Genomic DNA, 22949 nt, shown 5'->3' on the forward strand with positions numbered 1-22949 from the left:
CACTTACTTGCTGTGTGTGTTCTTGGAATCATCACTTAACACCCTCAAACCTCAGTTTTCTTATCTGCAAAATGGGGACCTCTGGTCCCCAACTCTAAGAGTTATTCGGAGAAAGTGAGATAAGGCTCTTAAGCTCTTAGCATAGTGTCAGGCACAAGGGGAAGGATCCAGTGACTGTGATCATTAGACTCTTATCACGGCCCTGGTTGCCTCTTTGCACAGCGTACTCAGAAGCCACCTGGCCAGGACCGAACAGGTGCCCATGGCACGTGTGTGGTGGAGCCAGAGGACAGGGAGAATGAATCACTGACCTCCCAAGCCCTGAATTATTAATGTCGTTATTCTCAGACTTGTAAGGAGGGCCCGGGTGGGAGCCCATATATGGAAGGCTCCACGCAGCCTCCGCAGCAAGCGCCTCCCGGGTCCCGAGTTGCCATGGAGTCCGGCAGGCGGCCTGGAGGCGGGCGCCCGCGTCGGTGCCCACAGCACCGCCCCGGCGCAGGTCCTCGGTCTGCGGCCTGAGCGCTGGCCGCGCCGGGTTCCGCCTTTGCGCGGGTCCTTGACCGCTCCTCTGGGACCCTAGGGGAGAGAAATAAACTGGAGCGGGCGTCCTCTGGAGAGTGGGGTGCGTGTGCACTGCTTGCTGTAGGGCTTCAGCCCCCGGCCGTTCCAAAGGTCTGGCGCGTAGCGGGGCCGAGGGGGCCTGAAATCCAGTCCCCGCCGCTCGCCCATCCGAGCCCCCTGTGCGCGCCTGCTTCCGGCCGGCTGGCGAGCCACCGGGCCCGGGCCGCGCCACCACCCGGGGTGCGGCCGCCTCGGGGGTGAGCTCTGGAGAGGAGGGCCCCGGCTAGGCGCGGCGGGTCCGGGCGGGAGGACCCGGGGCTCTCCGGCTGGGCCGGACGCCGCGCCTTCCTTCCCAAGCGGGCCGGCTGGGCGGGGCGGGGCGCGGGGCGGGCCCTGGAGGAGCACGGGGAGGAGCCCGAGCTGCGGCGGCGGCCGCGTCAGAACAGTGCTCCTGCTACCCGGCGGCTCAGACCCGGCCCGAGCGCCCGCCGAGAACACGGAAAGGGACCTGCACGGGCACGGGCACTGCGCCGGAGGCTCCTCTCGCGGGCGGGGGCTGCGCTACCATGGCGGACAAGGAGGCCGGCGGCAGCGACGCTGGGCCCCGAGGTGAGCGCAGGGTGCGGGTCCTGCGGCTGCGGCGGGGCGGGCGGAGGAAGGGATGAGGCGCGCTCGGCGCTCCGCAGTCCCCTCGCGGGCCACGGAAAAGTAGGCGCCCCCACTCCATCCTTCCCTAGCAGGCAGGGCCGGGGTCAGCACCGCGGCGGGGCCGGGAGTCCAGGGGGGCCAAGGGTGGCCCGCTGGTCAGGTGCTCCGCTCCCAGCTGGGGTGCGGACACTGCGGCGAGGACCGCAGCCCCCGCCCGGACACCCCACTGTCCCCGCCGCGGGATATCGCCTCCTACGGGGGCCCAATGCACGTCTGGGTGAGGAGCCTCCCCCATGTCCGTCCCCTGCGTGCTATGCGGGGACGCCCACGCTGGCCATTTAAACGGCCGGCCTCGGGGTGACCCGGTGTCCCCAGCGGCTCATTTTCGTGACTCAGCGAGGCGGGGGTGGGCACCAGGAGGAGTCAGAGATTTGGACCTGTTCTCTCACCCCGACGAGGCCGGACTGATGCACCCGGAGTGGCGGCTGTAGCTCCGGGCCGAACTGCATCTCACTCTCCATCCCCGCCCACCCCCGGGGATTCTCTGGGCTGAGGAGGAGGAAAGCGGCGGGGGCTCCTCTATCCCTTCTTGCCCGGGCTTGCGGGGAGGAGACGGCTCCCAGTGCAGGGGACAGACGCTCGCATTTCACAAATGTGCCAGGGCCGCTTTCTTTGGGAAGCGTGGTTCAGGCTCAGAAAGTGGGGGGAGGGAGGGTAAGGAGCGAGACTGGACCTGGGAGTGGGGGAAAGAGGAGGGGCAGCTCTTGGATCCCAGGGCTATAAATCATGGCTTTCGCCAGCAGAGGGGACAGGCTGGCCAGGAATGTGGGTCCCAAGTGGGGAAAGTTGGGCGCACGAAGGATGCCGCGCGTCCCTGACCTGCAGGGCCTTGGCAGTAGCAGCTGCTGGAGGGGAGCGTGGCCCGGGGCCTTCCTCCGGAGCGACAAGGCAAGCCTCCTAGCGGGGACGAAATTAAAATGCCTAGGGCATAAGGGAAATTCATCCAGGAAAGGAGCGCTCGGCTCTGCGGGGACTCCACCGGAGCTGGGGAAACTGATTCAGGTGGCAGCACAATCACCACGAGAAGTGTACTCACAGTCTTGCTGTCTGCGGCCGCGTCCCCTCGCCCTCTGATGAGCTCGGAGTCGCACCTGCCCCCTTCCCAGCCCATTGTTCCTGCGGATCTGGGAGGTGCCTCCCGACACGGCACTGCAGTGGTGGGGGAGTGCTGGGGGGGAGGGGGAGATCCTGACAAGGCTCATTCCTGGAAGGGACGTGGAGAGTCCAGGCGGGGCCTAAATACAGCATCCCGAATCTGCCCCCCTCCCCTGCCCTTCCTCAGCTGGCGAACACGGGCAGTGGGCTGGAGGCTGTCTTTGTCTGAACATCACTCAGCAACTGGATTGATTTCTCTTTTCCCCACCCTTCTCCTTTAAATTGGAAAAAAAAAAGTAGGATGATAGGGAGGGACATCAGAACTGCAAAGGATTGCTAAAGCTTAAGTTAGTGAAGCAATTTCTTGCCTCTCATGTTAGAATAGTGGGTGGCTATATCCAGTGCAAGGTTGGCCATAGGATTTGTCAAATCAGGAGAGTGAGCAACGATGTGTACCAGCCTCCTCCCCCGCTTTGTCTAGAAAAATGGAATTCAGCACCCCTACCCTGCACACACTCACAGGGGCACTGTGTAGTTGTCTCTTCTCAGGCTGAGAGAGCTCCCCATCCAGAATGGGGAGACATGCGGGCTGTGCTGGGCCACCTGCCACTGCTGCCTGCATCTATTCTAGAGTGTTTCTTCACTTCCAGTGATCTGTGGTTCCAGGCATGCTGTGACAATTCCAGGCACATGGACTTGGGACACAGAGCAGGCTGTCCCTGGCAGCTCACTGCTTCTCTCTGGCCTCCATCCCTTCATCTATAAAATGAGAGATATTAATAGTATCTCATAGGAGCCGAGCGTGCTCACCCACCACCTAACACATCTATTTCTAAGGTTTCCTCATTGCATATTCTGTGCTGGGCAATGAACATGCATTATTTTATTTTTTAAAGCCACACAAGAAACCTGGTACCAGCATTGCCCTTTTACTGGGTAGGAAATCTAAACATAGGTTGAATGACCTATCCAAGGTCACATATCTAGTGAGTATTGATTTGGACCTAGGCACATGGACTTGGGACACAGAGCAGGCTGTCCTGATTCCAGGGCTCCAGCCCTTCACCACCATCCTGCACAGCCCCGTGGGCCAGTGATTACCATTCTATTAGGGACATAAAAAGGATTGTTCTTCAGGGGATTATTTCAAGGTTTCTCTCGGTGCCAGAGGCATCAAAGTGTTGGGACTTGTGAGCAGTGGGAACCCCGGGTGCTAGAAGGGATGGCCACAAAGCTATAAAACTTTTCCCAGTAAATCAAGTGGGGGACATGCCTGTGAAACAAGAATGGCAGGTTGGTAGTCATTGAAGCTGGGTGGCGGGTACCTGACGGTTCATTACTATTCCATTTGCTTTGTATGTGTTTGCAAATTTCGTTAATAGAACATTTAAATTAGTTACTTTATAAAATCAGAAGGTCCATCCTTTAACCCCTGGTGCTTTGGACCAAAAAGGCTGAGATGACCCTCAGTCTTGCCCCCACCAATACCTGAGTTGGTTGACATGTGGAGCCCTAGAAGGATGAGGTGAACTGGGGGGCTGGCGTGGTTCAGGCTGGACTGGCTCCTGTGGTGACCGAGTCAGGGCTAGGTGTGGGCAGTGGAAAACAGGTCATTTGCTCCAGGGTGGGGGGGAGGGTAAGGAGAGGCACAGCAGGCAGGGGTTTTGCCTGGGTTGGGGGTACCTCTGGAAGCAGTGCTTTGGGCTTTGGAGATGGGATTCTTACCATCCTGGCAGATAATCGTAATAAAAAATAAACATTTTAAATTGTGACGTTTATTGAGGACTTAGTTTGTATTGAAATCTGAGAATACTGAATTATCTCACTTAGCCCTGGTCACATTTGTTATTGGATGAATGACTCTAGGAGGGGGCACTTTCACCCATTTCACTGAGGAGAAAGCTGCCAGGCCAGCGTGGCACATCTGGAAATGGGCTGAGTGAGGGTTAGGAGGTGGTCTTGCAGCATGTGCTGGGCCCTCCGGGAGTTGTGTTGAGCATCTGCACGAATGAGTGCATGACTAATAGAGTGTGGCTGCCCCACTTTCCTGTGGCCACCGAACTCCGGATGGGCGTGGAATGGTACTGGTTGCGGCTCCCAAAGGAGCCAAGAAAAAGTCGAAGTGATGCTCTGGGTATCACTAGTTAGGGCGGTGGCCATGGGATCCACTTGCATGTCCACGCCTGCCTTGCAGCTCTGTCCCCTGTCACCGTGATGCACCCCTGTGCGTGTCTCCTGTGTTTCCCGTCTCCTGCGTTCCCCAGAGCCCTGTCATCTCCTGTGGACCTCATGCAGTTCCCCCTGTCTGGAACATCCTCACTTTCTCTAGCAAACTCCTGCTCATCCTTCAAAACTCAGCTCAGGTATCACTTCTCAGGAAGCCTTCCTGGACTCCTCCATCTGGATGAGATCCTGCCTGTGTGGGGCAAAGCCTTTGGTGCTAACCATGGCTAATCCCAACTAGCATTCATTCCAGTTTCCTATGGGAATATCCCACTGACTCCCCCAACAGCCCCATGAGGTTGGTGTTATTATTACCCCATTTTGTTGATGCGGCAGTTGAGGCCTTTGAGAAATTTTGTAACTTTGCCCAGCCAATGAATCTATTCACCCAGCTAATGAATGCTGGAGATGGGGTATGAATTGGTCACGGAGCCTAAAAGATTGTGCTCTTTCTCTCACTCCCTTTTCTCCCAACAGGGGCAGGGACTGTGTCTTTCATTTCCATACTGTTAGGGAGGCACATAGTAGGTGCTCAATAAATGTCCTACTGTGTGTTGAGTGAATCTCAGTCAGCGAACTGTGAGGGAGTACAGCAGTGGGGAATGGCATCCACATCCTGCCCACTCCACAGGGAAGTGGCGCTTCTAGAAACGCGGATGCTCAGGAGTGGGCAGAAGCTGGAGGGGGAGGTGGGTGGGGTTCAGTCAATCCCTGAAGAGATGCGACTTTGATTCCAGCAAGGCTTTGAGTGACAACTCAATCTTGTGGGGGTGAAGTGCTCTTGTCGCATAAATAAGCCTCTTTGGTGAGAGAGAAAGCTTCTTTATTATCGCTGCGCATAATTAGAATGGCAGGGAGGAACCAGGGGTTTAATGAATAAGCAGCATGTGGCAGGGAGCCATCGCCTCCCACCTGGGCCCCCACAGCGGGCTCTGCAAATCCTTGCTGCATTCTGTTGATTGCAATGACTCCCAGTCCTGCTCTCGGTCCAGATGTGCACTAGAGGTGCGGAGGGCTGGAGGAGCAACGTGGCTTTGAGGCCCAAAGACTGCGGGTCAGCTCCACCTAAGGTTTCCTTGCCTGGTCTGTGAAAGGGGTGCATGATGCCTGCTGGGTCTGTTGTGGGAACAGTGAAGGTAACGGATGGGCAGGAAACTGTTTTGAACGCTTTTGAACACCTTTCCCCATCTTTGCAGAGTCCACTGGTGGAAGCAAGAATGAGGGCAGCTGTCATCCAGAAATGGTCCTGGAGCGGGTGGTGTCAGGAGCCACACTTTTTTTGTTGTTGTTTTTGTTTTTGTTTTTTTGCGGTACGCGGGCCTCTCACTGTTGTGGCCTCTCCTGTTGCGGAGCACAGGCTCCGGACGCGCAGGCTCCGGACGCGCAGGACGCGCAGGCTCCGGACGCGCAGGACGCGCAGGACGCGCAGGCTCAGCGGCCATGGCTCATGGGCCCAGCCGCTCCGCGGCATGTGGGATCTTCCCGGACCGAGGCATGAACCCGTGTCCCCTGCATCGGCAGGCGGACTCTCAACCACTGAGCCACCAGGGAAGCCCTAGGAGCCACACTTTTTGGCCACTGGACATTCCCTGGGGTTAGTTACCACAGTGGTTCTTAATCCTGGCTGCCTGTTAGAAGCACTTGGAGAGTGTTTTAAAATTCCTGGAGCCCAGGCCTCATCCCAGAACTATTATATCAGGACCTCTTTGGGTGAGTGGCCAAGTTTGAGAATCACTGAGTTTTCACATGTCTGCATTTCAGACTTGGGACCTTAGCACGTGGGAGTGGAGGGGAGGGAGCAGACACGGTCCACTCCCTGGTGCTGGGCTGTCTGAGTCACCAGGGAGTCTTAAGCACCAGCCCTGTGTTAAACACTTCACCTGTCTCATCTCATTAGACCTTCATAAGTACTCCACGAAGTGGGTGATTTTACACCAGGGGAAACTGAGGCTGAGCGGAATTAAACGCATTCCCCCGGGTGACCTAGCTCTTGGGGGTGGTACTAGAACAGAGCTCAGGGCTGTCAGGAAAGCGTCCTCAGGCACCTCTTATCCGCAGGGAACTGCTTCTCTGTCTAGCTACATGAGGTTCCCCTTTTTTGTACCGACCACCCAAACTGTAATGTATTATTTTAAAAATTGACCTACTGTTTTTCTTTAATGCACTTATTTTAAGAGTCTTATTTATATCACTTCCATAAATAGAAAACCTGTATCATTTCCACAAACAGAAGGTAACCATAGCCCAAATGCATGGAACCCACATGAAGTTAGTACACTTTAGACAGATCCCTGCTGCCTGCAGAAGGTTTTCTGCTGAGGCTGCGCTCTGGGTACAGAGGGAGACTAGAGAGTTTTAGAGGAGGTCAAGGATATGGGAGCAGCAGACTCTTTCATGGAATCAGGCTCAAGAGGGTCTTGAACAGGAAGGGGAAAAGCTTTAGGAATCACCTGGGGGGAGGTCATTAAAATTCTCATTCCCAGATTTTCTGGAATTAGACCCACCAGGGAAATGGGACCTGGGGATATATTTGCAAAGCCCATCAATAAGTCTTATAATTGGTCGAGAATTAGTGTGAAATGTGACTGCCTGGTCCCTGGTCCACCAGGGGAATGGGACCCTCCCTCTGGGGATCCCTGCACTGGGGTGTGCCGCTCTGGGTTGGCCAGGTGGGGAAGAGAGAATGTTCCAATGGGATTTTACAGGGGCAGTCAGCTCGGATTCCAATCCTAGCTTCACTACTTATCAGCAATGGGATTCTGGGCAATTTACTTACTCCCCCCAACTCAGTTTCCTCGTCTGTAAAGTGAGAATAACCTATATACCCATCCCAGAGTGGATTTTATTTACTCCCATAACCCCTGCTAAGTGATGAGTACACTTCCAGGCTCATGGTGAGTACTTGCTGTTGTCCACTATTATTGTTTATCATTATGAATCCTGTGGATGGAGACAGGGCAGTTTTCAGAGGCTGCATTTCATCCAGGAGGCTCAGAGGAAAGAAGGGCTGGACGAGATCCCACTGCTGGGAAGGGGCAGATGCAACCTGAGCCACAGGCCCCACGGGTTCTTGTACAGCAGGCCCAGGTCTTTATTTAATTAATTAATTTATTTAACATCTTTATTGGAGTATAATTGCTTTACGATGGTGTGTTAGTTTCTGCTGTATAACAGAGTGAATCAGCTATACGTAAACATATATCCCCATATCTCCTCCCTCTTGCGTCTCCCTCCCACCCTCCCTATCCCACCCCTCTAGGTGGGCAAAAAGCACCGAACTGATCTCCCTGTGTTACATCATAGGCTTTTTAATTGTTGGTGACAACGACTCACTGGAATGTCCTCTTCAATTACTAATTTCAGGTCAGGAGTTCCCATTCAGTTTAAAAGTTCAGGAAAGAAAAACCTATATTAATTTTTTCTTCACCTTCATCTCTCATTCTGTCTGCAATTCAGTGCAGTCAGTTTTCCATCCCACCTCTTCATGAAAATATCCTATTAAGAGTTCGGGAGCAATCTTCTATTCCCCAAGTGCAATGAATGTGCTTCAGTCTTCATTCTCTTGCAGCATTTAGCTCCCTTGGACACTATCCTCATCTCGAATTAATCTCTTTCCTTGTTTTTTTTTTGTGACATTCGTTCATCTGTTGATGGACACTTAGGTTGCTTCCATGTCCTGGCTATTGTAAATAGAGCTGCCATGAACATTGTGGCACATGACTCTTTTTGAATTATGGTTTTCTCAGGGTATATGCCCAGTAGTGGGATTGCTGGGTCATATGGTAGTTCTATTTCTAGTTTTTTAAGGGCCCTCCATACTATATCAATTTACATTTCCACCAACACTGCAGGAGGGTTCCCTTTTCTCCAAACCCTCTCCAGGATTTATTGTTTGTAGATTTTTTGATGAGGGCCATTCTGACTGGTGTGAGGTGATACCTCATTGTAGTTTTGATTTGCATTTCTCTAATGATTAGTGATGTTGAGTATCCTTTCATGTGTTTGTTGGCAATCTGTGTATCTTCTTTGGAGAAATGTCTATTTAGGTCTCTTCTGCCCATTTTTGGATTGGGTTGCTTGTTTTTTTGATATTGAGCTGCATGAACTGCTTGTATATTTTGGAGATTAATCCTCTGTCAGTTGCTTCATTTGCAAATATTTTCTCCCATTCTGAGGGTTGTGTTTTCATCTTCTTTATGCTTTCCTTTGCTGTGCAAAAGCTTTTAAGTTTCATTAGGTTCTATTTGTTTATTTTTATTTCCATTTCTCTAGGAGGTGGGTCAAAAAGGATCTTGCTGTGATTTATGTCATGGAGTGTTCTGCCTATGTTTTCCTCTAAGAGTTTTATAGTGTCTGGTCTTACATTTAGGTCTTTAATCCATTTTGAGTTTATTTTTGTGTATGGTGTTAGTGAGTGTTCTAATTTCATTGTTTTACATGTAGCTGTCCAGTTTTCCCAGCACCACTTATTGAAGAAGCTGTCTTCATTGTATATTCTTGCCTCCTTTATCAAAGATAAGGTGATCATATGTGCGTGAATTTATCTCTGGGCTTTCTATCCTGTTCCATTGATCTATAGTTCTGTTTTTGTGCCAGTACCATACTGTCTTGATTACTGTAGCTTTGTAGTATAGTCTGAAGTCCAGGAGCCTGATTCCTCCAGCTCCGTTTTTCTTTCTCAAGATTGCTTTGGCTATTCGGGGTCTTTTGTGTGTCCATACAAATTGTGAAATTTTTTGTTCTAGTTCTCTGAAAAATGCCATTGATAGTTTGATAGGGATTGCATTGAATCTGTAGATAGCTTTGGGTAGTACAGTCATTTTCACATTGTTGATTCTTTCAATCCAAGAACATGGTATATCTCTCCATCTGTTTGTATCATTAATTTCTTTCATCAGTGTCTTGTAGTTTTCTGCATACAGGTCTTTGTCTCCTTAGGTAGGTTTATTCCTAGATATTTTATTCTTTTTGTTGCAGTGGTAGATGGGAGTGTTTCCTTAATTTCTCTTTCAGATTTTTCATCATTAGTGTATAGGAATGCAAGAGATTTCTGTGCATTGATTTTGTATCCTGCTACTTTACCAAATTGATTAGCTCTAGTAGTTTTCTGGTTGCATCTTTAGGATTCTCTCTGTATAGTATCATGTCATCTGCAAACAGTGACAGTTTTACTTCTTCTTTTCCGATTTGGATTCCTCTTATTTCTTTTTCTTCTCTGATTGCTGTGGCTAAAACTTCCAAAACTATGTTGAATAATAGTGGTGAGAGTGGGCAACCTTGTCTTGTTCAGACCCAGGTCTTTAGAGGAGAGATGGTGTCTCAGGATGCTGACCCTGCTTGGCTCTCACTTAGCCCTTTGCCAAGGCTCTGAGCTCCACGATGGATTTCTGACTGGGGCACCAGTGGGGTTCAAGGTCTCTTTGCATACCTGGACTCTATCCAGGGCTGCCCAACCTCTGCCCTCAGTGGACTCCCAGACCATCATCGGAAAGACTTGGCCCGCCGTGATGACACCCCAGATCTGGAGCTTTGCAGATTCTGCTCTGAGCTCTGCCAGGACCACCCTCCTTTTCCAGCCCTGACCATGACCTGGCAGCTGTAGATGTCAGGAGGGGGCCAACAGCTGCTCCACAGCGCCCCTTCTGGGGAACCGTGACCTGCAGAGTATGCATCTTGATTTTAGTCCACTTAACTTCAGGGTGGCCGTGTGTCTGGGTTTGCCGGGACAGTTCTGCTCTATGCCTCTTGCCCCAGTGAAAGCATTAATAGTGACTCCGTTCACTTTCTGAGTATCTCACTTTGGAAGATAAATTATGTGGTCGTGCTGCTTATCTCTGTCCTCTTCTCAGCCATCTGGGCCTCAAGTGGGATGAAGGAGGCAGGAGGGTGTGTGGTTAAACTCGAGCTTTTGCTTCTGATGCTTCTAGGTTCAGATGTGTTTAACATCTGGGTGTAACATTGCTGTGCCTCAATTTCTTCTGCTGTAAATAAGGATGAATAATAATTCTGCTCCACTGGGGTGTTGTGACTATTAAGTGAGAGACAGTATGTCCAGGGCTGGGCATGAGCCTGGTACCTAGACAGGGCTCAGTAAATGGCTGTAATTGATTATTATCATTGTTGGTTTGATTTGGGATGTAATGGTTAAATGTGGGGTCTGGAGCCAGACTGCCTGGGCTCAGCTGTGGGCTGTGTCGTTTACCTGTTCTGTGGCCCTAGCGAGTTACTTAACCTCTTAAAGGCTCAGTTTTCTCATCTGTAAAATATAGATTGTAATAGTCTTCTTCATATGGTTTTTGTGAGGATTAAATGAGTTTATACAAGAAAAGCACTTAGAACAGAGCCACAAAGTAGACACTAAATTAATGTTAGCTATTATTATTAGCTGTTTTTGTTATTACTGATAGAAGTTCCAAGTTACGTTCTTGTAGTCAGGAGGAGTTCTCCAATGTATGAGTTTCCTACTGCTGTCGTAAAAATGATCACAAACTCAGTGGCATAAAACAACACAAATGTATTATCTTACAGTTTGGAGGTTGGAAGTAATTCCAACTGGGTCTCATCAGTCTAAAGTCAAGGTGCTGGCAGAGCTGTGTTCCTTCTGGAGGCTCTAGGGGAGAACCCGCCTCCTCGCATTTTCCAGCCTCTAGAGGTCACCTGCATTCCTTGGCTCGCGGCCCCTTCTTCTGTCTTCAAAGTGCATCACTCCAATCTCTGCTTCCATTGTCACATCTTCCCCTGACTCTGCCCCTCCTACCTCCTCTTATAAGGACCCTTGTATAAGGATCTCTTATTACATTACGCCTACCCGGATAATCCAGGATAATCTCCCTCTTTCAGGATCCTTAATTTAAATCACATCTGCAAAATCCTTTTTTCATATATTCATGGGTTCCAGGGTTTAGAACACAGGCACATTTGGGGTGGGCGGCGCGTTTTTCAGCCTACCACAGTCAGAAAGATTTAGGTGCGTTGGTTAGAGGGTCTTCAGCCTCCCCCAGGAGCAGTGTGAATGTTGGGAACTGTTCTCCTCTGTGTTTTACATCTGTCGGGTTCCTCTTGAACCTGCTGCATGATGCCTTCCTAGAGTTTGGGTTGTTGGTCTGCCCTTGGCTTTTAATCAATCCTGGTAGGGTCTTTGGAGACACTGCCACTTTTGGGGCTGGATTAGATCCTTCTTAGGGGTGTATGGAATCATTGAGACCTGAATCAAAGGTTTATTGGCTCCCAAGTGGGGGAAACTATTAAATTAATAAAGAATTAGTGAAATATCTACAAAATATCACATTATATCTGCTTATAATAGATATAATCCTGGATAGTATTCCAAGATTTAATGGTTTAAAACAATAGCCATTGTATTTGCTCCTGAGCCTATTGGCAGGTCTCTACTGGGTGGGTCTTTTACTGGCTTTGCCTGGGGTCACTAATGTGACTGCAGCCATCTGATGACTCAGCTGGGCTGGAGAGTCCAGATAGCCTCACTCATGGGCCTGGGGGTTGGTGCTGGCTGGCAGCTGGGTTCTTTCTCCATGTGGTCTTTCATCCTCAAGGAGGCTAGCTCGGGCTCCTGCACGTGGTGGTCTCAGGGCGGCGAGAGGGGGAGGGGGGAGGCTGCAAGGCCTTGAGACCTTCCTGAGAAGTCATTCTCGTCCTCAAAGCAATTCACCAGGCCAGCCAGAGGCAAGGGGTGGAGAAATAGACTCCACCTCTTAATGGGAGGTGCTGCAAAAAATTGGCGGCTATTTTTAATCTGAGTCAGCTTGACTCACACGTTACAAGTACAAACCTCAAAAACTTGTACGTTTTCAAACAACTTGTAGGTTGGATTTTCTTACTTTTTGAGACGTTCTGTGAGTGCATGCCAGTTGTCCAGAAATCAGCCCTTTGTAAATCAGCCCTTTGTAAATAACTGTGAGATGTTACTCACAGTTGAATTTTCTTCAAAGCCACTTCCCATTATCTCACACCTGAAATTATTTGTTTGTTTGTTACAACATGCGTTTCTATGATTGATGAATGGGGGAACGATATGGGTATACGTGGAAGTTGTGTTGGCTCAGTGGCAAATTTTCCCTGTGTCCTTATGTTTTGGTAGATCAGGATGGGCTTTCTCATGATTAAAGATCAATAAGAATTAAGAAGAAAACGGAAAATGTGTAGATTCACCTTCCTTTAGTGCCAGTTGTGGCCATTTTTAATCTTTCCATCCCCTTAAGCTGTATGGGAAAGCTCAGAGGGCAGATGAAGGAGCTGGAAGGCATTGCCCCTGTAAGAAAGCAGTGGTGCAGGTGACATTCTGGATGGGGCTTTTCATTTTGATGAGATAGGTCTCTGTAGGAAGTGAGTGCCCCTGAGGTGCTTCATCTCAAAGGAGGAACAGGAGCCAGCGACTTATGCACTGTGTGGTCTTGGGTCCAGGGCCCGGTGGCCGCTGGACCAGGATATCACTCGAGCCGTTACTGGTTTTGGAAAGGCTCAGGTGCAGGGTTCTGTAGGTGTTGACTGTTATGCACCAACCCTATTTTCCCCATGAATCCTGTTATTTTTAATAGGATTTTGCTGAATGTGAAGATTTTCAGGGAAATACCTGTATGTACAGCCCTCACCTAGGAACCATCTCCTGCAAATGACTTGTTCAGGTTACTAGCACCATAACTCCCTGTAGGAGACAGTTTTTTTCTTTTTTTTGCGGCACGCGGGCCTCTCACTGTTGTGGCCTCTCCCGTTGCGGAGCACAGGCTCCGGACGTGCAGGACGCGCAGGCTCAGCGGCCATGGCTCACGGGCCCAGCCGCTCTGTGGCATGTGGGATCTTCCCAGACCCGGGGCACGAACCCGTGTCCCCTGCATCAGCAGGCGGACTCTCAACCGCTGCGCCACCAGGGAAGCCCAGTTTTTTTTCTTAATAGCAATAGATAATTAGTGCAGCCCTATTTTCCATTCTTTTATGAATTGAATTAAATAGCAGATAATGGGTTTAATAAGACAGTTTTAATGTCTGTCCTTGGCAAAATAAAAACTTTATGACACTTTATTAGGCACACATAGAGGGGATTTTATTGCTTGGTACATTGAGGCATCATGGAACCAGAATTGGTGGAGATCTGGGGGCAGAGTTGCTGTGCAGATGTGAGTCTTTATCAGCCATCAGCACTTGGTGTGACTTTGATGATCAGAGTGAGAAATGGTTAAAGCTGGAAGGTACAATTGGGCTTTCAGCACCTATGAGCCAACCTCTTTATTTTCCTGATAAAGAAACAGAATCCTAGAAAGTGGCAGTTACTTGAAGAGCACACAGTGACCTAGTGGCCGAGTATGGGTCATGCTGTCCCTCAAGGCAAGCGAAGACTCTGCTGTCTGGGTTGGGATACTGAGGATGGGGGAGGCTGAGGATAGGGACAGTGGGGTGGCAGCACCCAGCCTGGGCCCTGGAGGGGACTTGGAAGAAAGGGGATTGTCTAGTCCGAAGGGGAGTGGTGAGCAGTGGTGCCAAAGACCCAGCAAAGACCTGATTCTGCTGGGCTTGCTGGGTCCTTCCAGACCTGTCTCAGGACAGGCTGCTGGGAGTGTGTGCGTGCGTGCGTGTGTGCACACGTAAGTACGTGTGTGCATGTAGGTATGGAGCGATAAGGAGAGGAAGCAACAGAAGTGGAGGAAAGGGAAGGAAAGAGACAGAGACAGACAGAGGAAGAGAGAGACAGAGACTGTGGAAGCTTCTGATAGGTCTTCCCTTGCAGTTCATATGGTTCATTCAAACATGAGCCCACAAGGACCTGGCTAGTTGTGGGCATTGATTTTTCCCCAACGCTGCATTCCTTGGGCCTTCCTTGCACATTCACCAGTGAAATCCCAAAGTGCTACATGCCGGGAGCAGAGCCTGAGGTTCTCAGGAAGGAAGATGAGCCCACAGGTTGGGATTTATCAGGGCGCAGTAGGAATGTCAGAATTCACTTTGTCCTACTTATTTTTTGATCTAAACCTCGTATGTTGAATGAATAGTTATATGGAAAAAACAGACTTCCTCGGTGAGCTATATTATATATATAATATATAGTATATACACTGCAATATGTCTATAGTTATAGAGTTATATGTGTTACGAAATGGACATGTATCCCTGTAGAGTAAGGCCTTAAGATAGAATAAAGCATGCTGAAGAATGCAGCTGGGGTCCTGTTAACATTGCCCCTCAAAAATCTTAGTGCGGGGGGAGCGGGGATGGGCGGGGTCACTTGTTACTGAAATACTAGCAGTGAGGTTGAAATAAGCTGCAAACACAAACAGAAGCCAAAAATACAATGACACGTGGCAGAGGGGTGGCCCAGCGCAGCCTGTGACTCATTAAAAAGTAGTCAGGGATTTCAGTCCCAAGATAGAGGCCCCTCCCACCTCCTTCTGCCAGCAAAGCGCCTCCCTCCCCACACTTCTCCCCGTGCTCACACTGGTTTTGCCTCACCCTCAGGGAAGAATTTGTCAATTGGTTTCCATCTGTGAAGATGCTTACAATTCAAGGTGACCCCCCTCTTGCCTCCCCCGACCCCCAGCTGAACCCTCAGGGCTCAGAGCCCATGGGGGGGCCCTGTGGCCGTCCCATGCACAGTGCCAGCTCCGGGCTTGTTCCCAGATTTGGAGATCGAGCAGCAGGACTCCTACCAGGAGGTGAATGAGTAAAGCTGAGGGCAGTGCGGGTTGGAGGGGCTGGAGCCCTGCAGTGGAGCCAGGACCTAGGAGCTCAGGGTGAGGCCTGCGGCCCAAGCAGAAAGCCACCCCCCCGCCCCCCCGCAGGGTGGCAAGATTTCTGTCTCAGCACCAAGGATGGCCCACTTCAGGCAGGGGACAGCTGGGGACATTTGGAGGGTTGAGTGTTGGAGCCAGAGCAAACCCACTAAGTAGAGCTGCTTCCTCTCCTGGGCCTGGAGGAGGCCAAGAGGTCAAGGCAGTTCAAGAGCTCCTTCCAGGTGGGTCCCTGAGCTGAGCGCTCAGCTCTGAAGGGTAACGTGGTATGGTGGGACCAGCTCAAGTCCCGGGTGCGAGTCTCAGCTCTGCAGCGTACTCCTTGTGAGGTCTTGGGCAGGACCGGAAGCCTTCCCGAGCTTCTGTCTCCTCATGTCTAGGATGCAGCTGAGAGGTACAGCCTCCTCCATAGGGTCGCTGGGGAGATTTGCCAGACAGAGCGTGGCCCCAGGGTGCGGGAGCCGGGCGATCTCTGGGAGCTGGTGGAGGCTGGGGGTCCTGGTGCGGGAAGCAGAGGAGCAGGCAGGGACCTCGGGCAGGACCAGTACCGCGGCTGAGCAGTAGCGACGAGGCTGCACGCGCTGCTGGGTGAAGGCCAGCTTCACACCCTGCTCCCCCCACCCTGCCCAATCTCCTCTGTCCTCACCGTGTCCTGGGCAGGGACTGGGTAAAAAACAAGGTAACGTTGGTTCTCATGACAGAAGTGCTACATTTTCATCACGGAAAGTATAATCCAAAGGAAGAAAGGAGGAAACAGCCAGGGCCACACCCCTCAGAGCAGCCCCTGTTGACCGCTGGGTGTCCAGCCTTCCAGACTTGCCAGGCCAGGTGAGACAGAGCCGATAGATGCGCTTTCATAAAACCCAGTGCCTGGGGAAGGGGGTGTTATCCTCCTTTTATAGACAAGGACACAGAGGCTTGAAAGGTGATGGTTCTTGGTTAAGGCCCCACGGGGAGAGAGTGGGTAGGCGGCCTAATGGCTTCCGAGTTTAGGTTTTTGTGTTCTTCAAAAATCCTTGTCCTGGATAATTTCTGTAACACTCCCTCACATGCTTTGCCCCCAGCCACAAAAAAGCCACGCCACAAGACCCCTTGGCTCCCTTATACCACCAAGCATCCAGGGAGCAGGGTGGGCTGGGCACTGCCCAGGTGCAGGGCTCTGCGTGGGCACGAGAGGCGGGGGGACTGGAAAAGTAACCGAGCTGTCTCCTCCTAGAGCTCATGGCGGGTGCTGCCTGAGGTGCCTGGGCTCCCAGCTGTGGATGGCTCAGCAGAGCTCTGCTTGAACCTGGACACAGGTGGCCTGGGCCCCAGCTATCAAGGTGCGGTCAGGGGCCCTCAGGTGGTCAAACGGCAAATTTGCCTGGAAGCCCCAGACCTTCTTTTTGGAGGTGGCTTAGTGGTGGGAGCAGCAGGGATCTCAGGAACGGGGCCTCTGGTCCCCGCTGGAGTGTGCGTTCCCAGCAGGCAGGAGGCCTCATTACAGCTGCCTCGTGGGCTCCCTTTAGGAGCGGTCAGGTCCCTTCTCACCGGAGCAGCTTTGTGTCCTTCTGTCAGTTTCCCTGCAGGTGCCCTTGGCCTACAGAGAGCAGAGCGGGGTTCTGAGGGGCGAGGCTGCGGCTTGCTGGCAGGCCTGCTGGGGCAGGTGGGAGGGGTGCGCAAGGTGGCTGGCCGGAGGCCTGTGGACAAAGGTTTGCTCATCCATTTGAACTCATTGCCTATAATTAAAATGGATGAGAGATTTCACCTAAAAATCTGGATTTCTGATTCCTCTGTTGGGTGGAACCAAAGCACGGTCACCCCTCTGGACAGGGCTGGGGGTCTCCAGTGTGCAGCCTCCATCACCCCTGCTGTCCCTACCTTGAGTTTTCTTTTCTCATCCCACTGTTTTTCTCAGAACCGAGTTAGGGGAAAGTTCTAGTACTCACATGGCAATAACAATGGGGCATCAAAGGGCCTCTCCCGTAGCAGGGGTCTTCGGTGACTTGGGGGGCAGGCAGAGCTTAGAGTCAAGCTGGCTTTGCCTACTGCCAGCTGCAGGTGAGGTTTTCTCTCTCCTCACGCCTCCGTTGCCAGAAAGCAGTTGATGGTGCAGGGTGGGTATGAGGATTAAGTGAGATGGTGCCTGCAACGCCATGCCCGGACGTGACATCTACAGCCCAGGTTATAGGTGCCCTTCTTGTTTGCTCTTTATTGTTATAATTGGTAGAATTCACATACAGTAAAGCAAATGTTAAGTGTGTAGCTCGTGGATTTTACATATGTAAAATCCATATACTCAGGTGTGGTGGGCCCAATAATGGTCCTTCAAGATGTCCGTGTCCTACTCTCCTGGAACATTCACATAGGTTACCTTGCATGGCCAAAGGGACTTTGTAGAAGTGATTGCATTAAGGGATTTGAGATGGAGAGATTGTCCTGGATTATCGGGGTGAGCTCAGTGTAACCCCAAGGGTCCTTATAAGGGCAGAGGGACAATGGGAGGCAGGAGGGCCAGAGTCAGAGATTCGGAGGCGCTCTGCTGCTGACCTTGAAGATGGGGGGAGGGGACACAAGCCAAGGAGTGCAGGTGTCCCCTAGAAGCTGGAAAAGGCAAGGAAGTGGATTTTCCCCTGGAGCCTCCAGAAGGAGCGCAGCCTGGTCGGCACCTTGATTTTTAGCCCCCCGTGAGACCCGTGTCAGACTTCTGACTTCCAGAACTGTCTGGTCTTAAGTCATTGAGTTTGTGATAACTTATTACAGCAGCAATAGGATGCTGATACGCTGTGTAACCACCACACTAGGCAAGATACAGGACACTTTCATCACTCTAGAAAGTTCCCTTGTGCCCCATCCTGGTCTCTATCTACCCACCCTGTGAGGTAACCATTGTCCTGATACCTTTCACCTGAGATGTTCTTGAACTTCATATGAATGGAACCTTAGAGCATCTGCTCTTTCATGACCAGGGTCTTGTATTCCACACAGTGCTTTTGAGGTTTGTTCATGTTGTTGGATGTAGATAGAGGATTTTGCTCCCTTTTTATTGCTGAGTAGTATCTCATTGTATGGCCATATACCATACTCTGTTCATCCATTCTCCTGTGGATGGATGTTTGGATTGTTTCCAGTTTTTGGCGATTCTGAAAAAAACTGCTGTGAGCATTATGGAGCAGATCTTTTTGGGGGCACGTACGGATTTCTCTTGGGTAGAATCCTGCTGGTGGAGCTGCTGAGTCACAGGGTGGGGATGCTCAGCTCAAGCAGAAATGCTAGGGCTGTGAAGCATGGGCACGGGTCAGCCTGGCTGGCCTTGGGCACCGGAGGCTGATGGCCACCCTTCTTGCCCACAGTTGTTTCCGGGACGCACACGTGGTGGTAGGGGGCCTCCTGTGGTCCAGGGCAGGGGAGTAAGTGGCCCTCCGGTGGAAATGTAGGTGGAAAACCTCAGTCAGCAGGTGTGCGCTCTGGGCCTCAGAACGGTGGGTGGGCCTGTGCTTCCTGAGTACCTGCTCTGCACCCAGTTCGGGGCTGTCATTTTCTCATAGGTCTTCCCTTGCGGTCTCCACGCAGCCCTGTGAGGGGGAGTAGTCGTTAGCCCAGGTTGCGGCTGTGGAGACTGAGGCCCAGGACAGAGTCCTGTCTGTGGCAGAGCTGGTGCGGGTGGAACCAGGTGTCCTCCTCCAGCCCAGCTAACTCTGTGTCCTTGGCCCCGTTCCCCACTCCTGGAAGAGTAATTCAAGGCTGTGCCTGGTGGGAGGGCAGCCACAAGGGTCAGCTCCCCCCACGGGAAGGTGAGTGGGGCCTTTTCTCCCTGCAGACCGGTGCACGAGAGGGCCTGGGGGATGGCGGATGGCTTCCCAGATGGCAGAGAACACAGCCCAGCTGGTGCAGGGGGTTGTCTGGGGGCAGTCATGATGGGGCTGCAGTCGTGCGGGCGCTAATGGAGCTGTCTGATTGGTTAAAGCGTTAGATCTGATATGAAGGGCAGAGGAGAGCCACAGCAGGTGCTTGAGGCTGGGAGTAACCTGATGAAATTGGTGGCTGTGATGTGATGTGAGCCGGGGGCAGCCGGGAGGGAGGGTGCAAGGCCTCTGGGAAGCTCTCCACTCTGCTCTCTCTGTCTTTGCTCGTGCTCTGCCCCCTGCCCCATCTTGTCCACGTAGCAAACTTGCCCTTCGAAAGGCCAAACAGCATCACCCTGGGGCTGCCCACCCCACCTCAGTCCCCCATGGCACTCACCATGGTGTCTAATAAAGAGTTCATGGGCAAGATAGAATTTTCCAGTGTTCTTAATTACAATATTTAAATTGAAGTCACTTGCTCTGTAGTGGCCTGAGAACTCATAGTCGGATTCTCATAAATTAAATACCCACGTGATGGATATCCACTAGACAAGACTAATGGAGCCCAATGGGGATGGGGCAGAGGAGGGTGTGGGCAGGCACACGGTGGGCGGGGGATGGGACCCTCGTCCCCTCCGCTGACAGACTTCCCAGGAAATGCTGAAGTGATGCCCTGTGGCCCCTGCCTGCTTCCGTGCTACACATTTAGCTTCCGGAAGTCATCTTGTTCACTAATGCAGACTGTCCCCAGACTTGTGTCCAAACCTTTGGGACCTTCCCAGACTAGGTGTGTGGAGAGAGAGGGGCAGGGAGACGAGCTGGGGAGTGCAGGCCCATGTGGATGTCCCTGTGACCAGCTGCCACTTTCCCAGCCTGAGGCATTCCCCTGGGCCCCTCCTGGAGGTCACTGCAGGTGCTCAGACATTCCCGGCTCAGCGGGTGGGGCTGTGCCTGGGGGTGGCAGGCTGGTTACTCTGCATCTGGAGCATTCTGCTATGAAGCGGAGATGGCCCCTGACTAATTGAGTTGCAGATGGAGCTGTTAAAGAGAGCCATGAGGCCCGAAGCCCTCGTGTGCACCGTTAGACTTAGTGCAGGGGGCAGGCCTGGGTGCCAGGAGGGACAGGCCCACGGTGCAGCAGCAATGGAAAGCCGGAGGAACACCGCCCTGGGCTTATGGAGGCCCAGACGGCTTCCTAAGCCCGAGGTTGGGCAACTGGCCATCCACAGGTAGCAGCTAGGGTGCAAAGTCCTATTCCTTGGACCTCGGTTCTTGCTTATCTGGGCCTTGCAGGGGCTGGAACCAGGGGTCCTGGGAGGTCACGTGTCCTGAATACTCATGCACGAATATCATGCATGCACCAGGGGGTGTGGGCACCCGTGATGCATCTGAATTGTTTGGCATCTGGGGCCGTCTGTGTGGCCTCCTCGTGGGCCCTAAACATAATATGCATTTTATTTCCTGCGGTTCATATGGTTTTGAGGCTTGCCTTCCCCACCTCAGCTCAGGAGATTTGGAAGGACTCGCGTTTGCTTTTCTGCGCGGTAGGGATGGGAGATACGGGGATTGGCAGGGGTTTGCGATCTGTTTGCTCATACCCTACTGTAGTGATTCACCCCAAGGGTTTGGTTTGGTTTGGTTTTCATTGTAGTTGACTTGCTTGAAGTGCAGATTAAAAAACGGATCAGAGTTTGGTGGTCAGCATCTGCTCGCTCTGGGACAGGAGCTGGGTCTGGTGTATCTGTGGGGAGGCTCTGCGGGCCTCATCACAGCTGCTTGGCCTTAGCTGGGCCATGGGGTGCTCTGGGGGACCCTCCGGGTCCTGGTGGCTTAGGGTTTTCCCCCTGCTCTGTGGAGTAGCCTGAGGAAGTAAGCACCATTCTCAGGAAAGTACCTTAACATGGTCTTTATATTCTTTTGACAAAGGCTTTGAGCAAATTCGGTCCTGGGGGAATTGTCCACTAGTTTGCTTTGTTTTTATCTCCTGTTACTGCTTGGAAGTTAGATATTCGATTTCAACTCCTTTCAAGAGTAGTTACTCTTGAAATTTTGCCATGTATACTTAATTTAGCAAAGTCTAAAGTTAATCAATATCTTAACCCAGTTTACTAATTACATTTTTGTAAGAAGGTCAATCCATCAGTGAAGGTTTTGTATAAAAAGAGTAAGAACTAGGGAGTTTAAACTTAGTCTTAAAAGTCTCTGAATGGACTTTATTTCCTTCCAGCTGACATGAAGCCTTCGCCCAGTGTGTGGGGAATGGTCTGTGTAGAGGTGCCAGGATGCCTGTGCTGGAGGGCATTTGGTCGCCCCCTTGGAAGCCCCCCTTCAGGCTGCAGTGGATGGGCCATGCTTGACCTCCCCAGGGGCTCTTTTGAGCCCCTTGTGGCATTTCTCTTCTCTTTTCCTTTGTATTTTGGGAGCGGGAATTTCTCAGGCAGGTTCCTGAGCACCTCCTGCCCTAGGACCCAGGCTCAGGCAGTGGGCACTTGCAAATAATTAACAGAAGCATGTTTTAATGCTGATGCAGTTTGCCCTCCTGCTAAGATGAGGCCATGACTCCTGCTGAGGGCTAGTGTGGCTGCAGGTTATCAGGCACCTTCTCCTGACATTTATTCCAGAATCCCTTGAAACTACTTATCGGGGAGAAGCACCGACAAGCCCCCTGTCTGTAGCTCGCTGTCAGGACGCCTGGCCCTTGGGAGTCTCCTGGCCCTTTAGCTCTGGCCAGCCGGCTTCAGAGCATCTAGGGGAAAAGTGAAGACACAGCTGGTGACCTGAGGCACTGACACCGCTCTGTGCCCACGTTCTTGTGTTGCTAAAGAGCAGGGTGTCTGGGGACGGGCCCATGCCAGCTGTTGCCCCCGGCCTAGCTGTAGTCGGCAGCCATCCTGGAGGTGGGCTAGGAGACAGTGTGGTTTCCTGCAGCTCTTTGATTTTTTTTTTCTTGAGATATAATTCACGTATCATAAAACCCACCATTTTAAAGTCTACAATTCAGTGGTTTTTAATTTATTCACGAGGTTGTGCAACCATCCCTACTATCAAATTTCAGAGCATTTTCATCACCCTCAAAAGAAACTCATATCAATTAGTAGTCCCTCCCTATCCCCCCTCCCTTCAGAGATCTGATTTTTCACTGCTCTTTGCTGCAAGTTTTCCATGGTACAGGCTCAGGCCAGTCTCAGCGCCCCTGGAACCTCAGGGCTGGAATGTGGTGGAGGGAAGGGACTTGGGCATTAGAGACAGGCACTTACTAGCTGTGAAATTTTGGGGAAATGCTTAACCTCTCTCTGCCTTGGTTTCCTCTGCTGTTAAGTGGGGCTAATATCTACCTATTTCCTACCTCATTGGGTTGTTTGTAAAGATAAAATGAGACACTGTGAGGAATAATAGCTACACTTGTTAAGACCTTTGCCTGCATTATTCTTATTGAATCCTCATTAATCTCAGGAAGTAAGAGTTATCATCTCTATTTAATACAGAAGGAAAATTGAACCACAAAGAAGCTTAGTAACTTGTTCAAGATTGCACAGCTTTGCATCAGTTTTTAGCTGCAAAGCATGGAAAAACTGACTTTATCTTGTTTCTAGAAAAAGGAAATTAGTTATGACCATGAATGGGAAGTCCAGAGGTCTGGCAGGCTCCAAGAAAGGTATTAGGCAGCTCATGGACCCACTGAAGGATGGATGGAGGTTCTTTCCAGGCTGACTGCATCTTGGACTGGCGGCAAGATGGCAGCCACAGGTGTTGGCCTCATGGGCTCGCTTGAGAGTCAGGATGTTTCTTTCCCAGGAGC

The 22949-nt window shown here is 51.5% G+C and overlaps 1 protein-coding gene across 1 annotated transcript in view; it reads left to right on the top strand.

Moving 5' to 3' along the window:
- Nucleotides 1-1030: 1030 nt before the first annotated feature.
- HSPA12A (heat shock protein family A (Hsp70) member 12A) overlaps nucleotides 1031-22949 on the top strand; it is a 64361-nt gene continuing 42442 nt past the window's right edge. Inside the window, exon 1 of the mRNA XM_007469597.1 lies at nucleotides 1031-1173. Within this exon, the coding sequence (XP_007469659.1) occupies nucleotides 1131-1173 (43 nt within the window). The 5' untranslated portion in view covers nucleotides 1031-1130. The remainder of the gene's footprint in view (nucleotides 1174-22949) is intronic.

Source organism: Lipotes vexillifer, unplaced genomic scaffold (assembly GCF_000442215.2).
Source record: "Lipotes vexillifer unplaced genomic scaffold, Lipotes_vexillifer_v1.1 scaffold240, whole genome shotgun sequence".
Taxonomy (NCBI): Eukaryota; Metazoa; Chordata; class Mammalia; order Artiodactyla; family Lipotidae; genus Lipotes; species Lipotes vexillifer.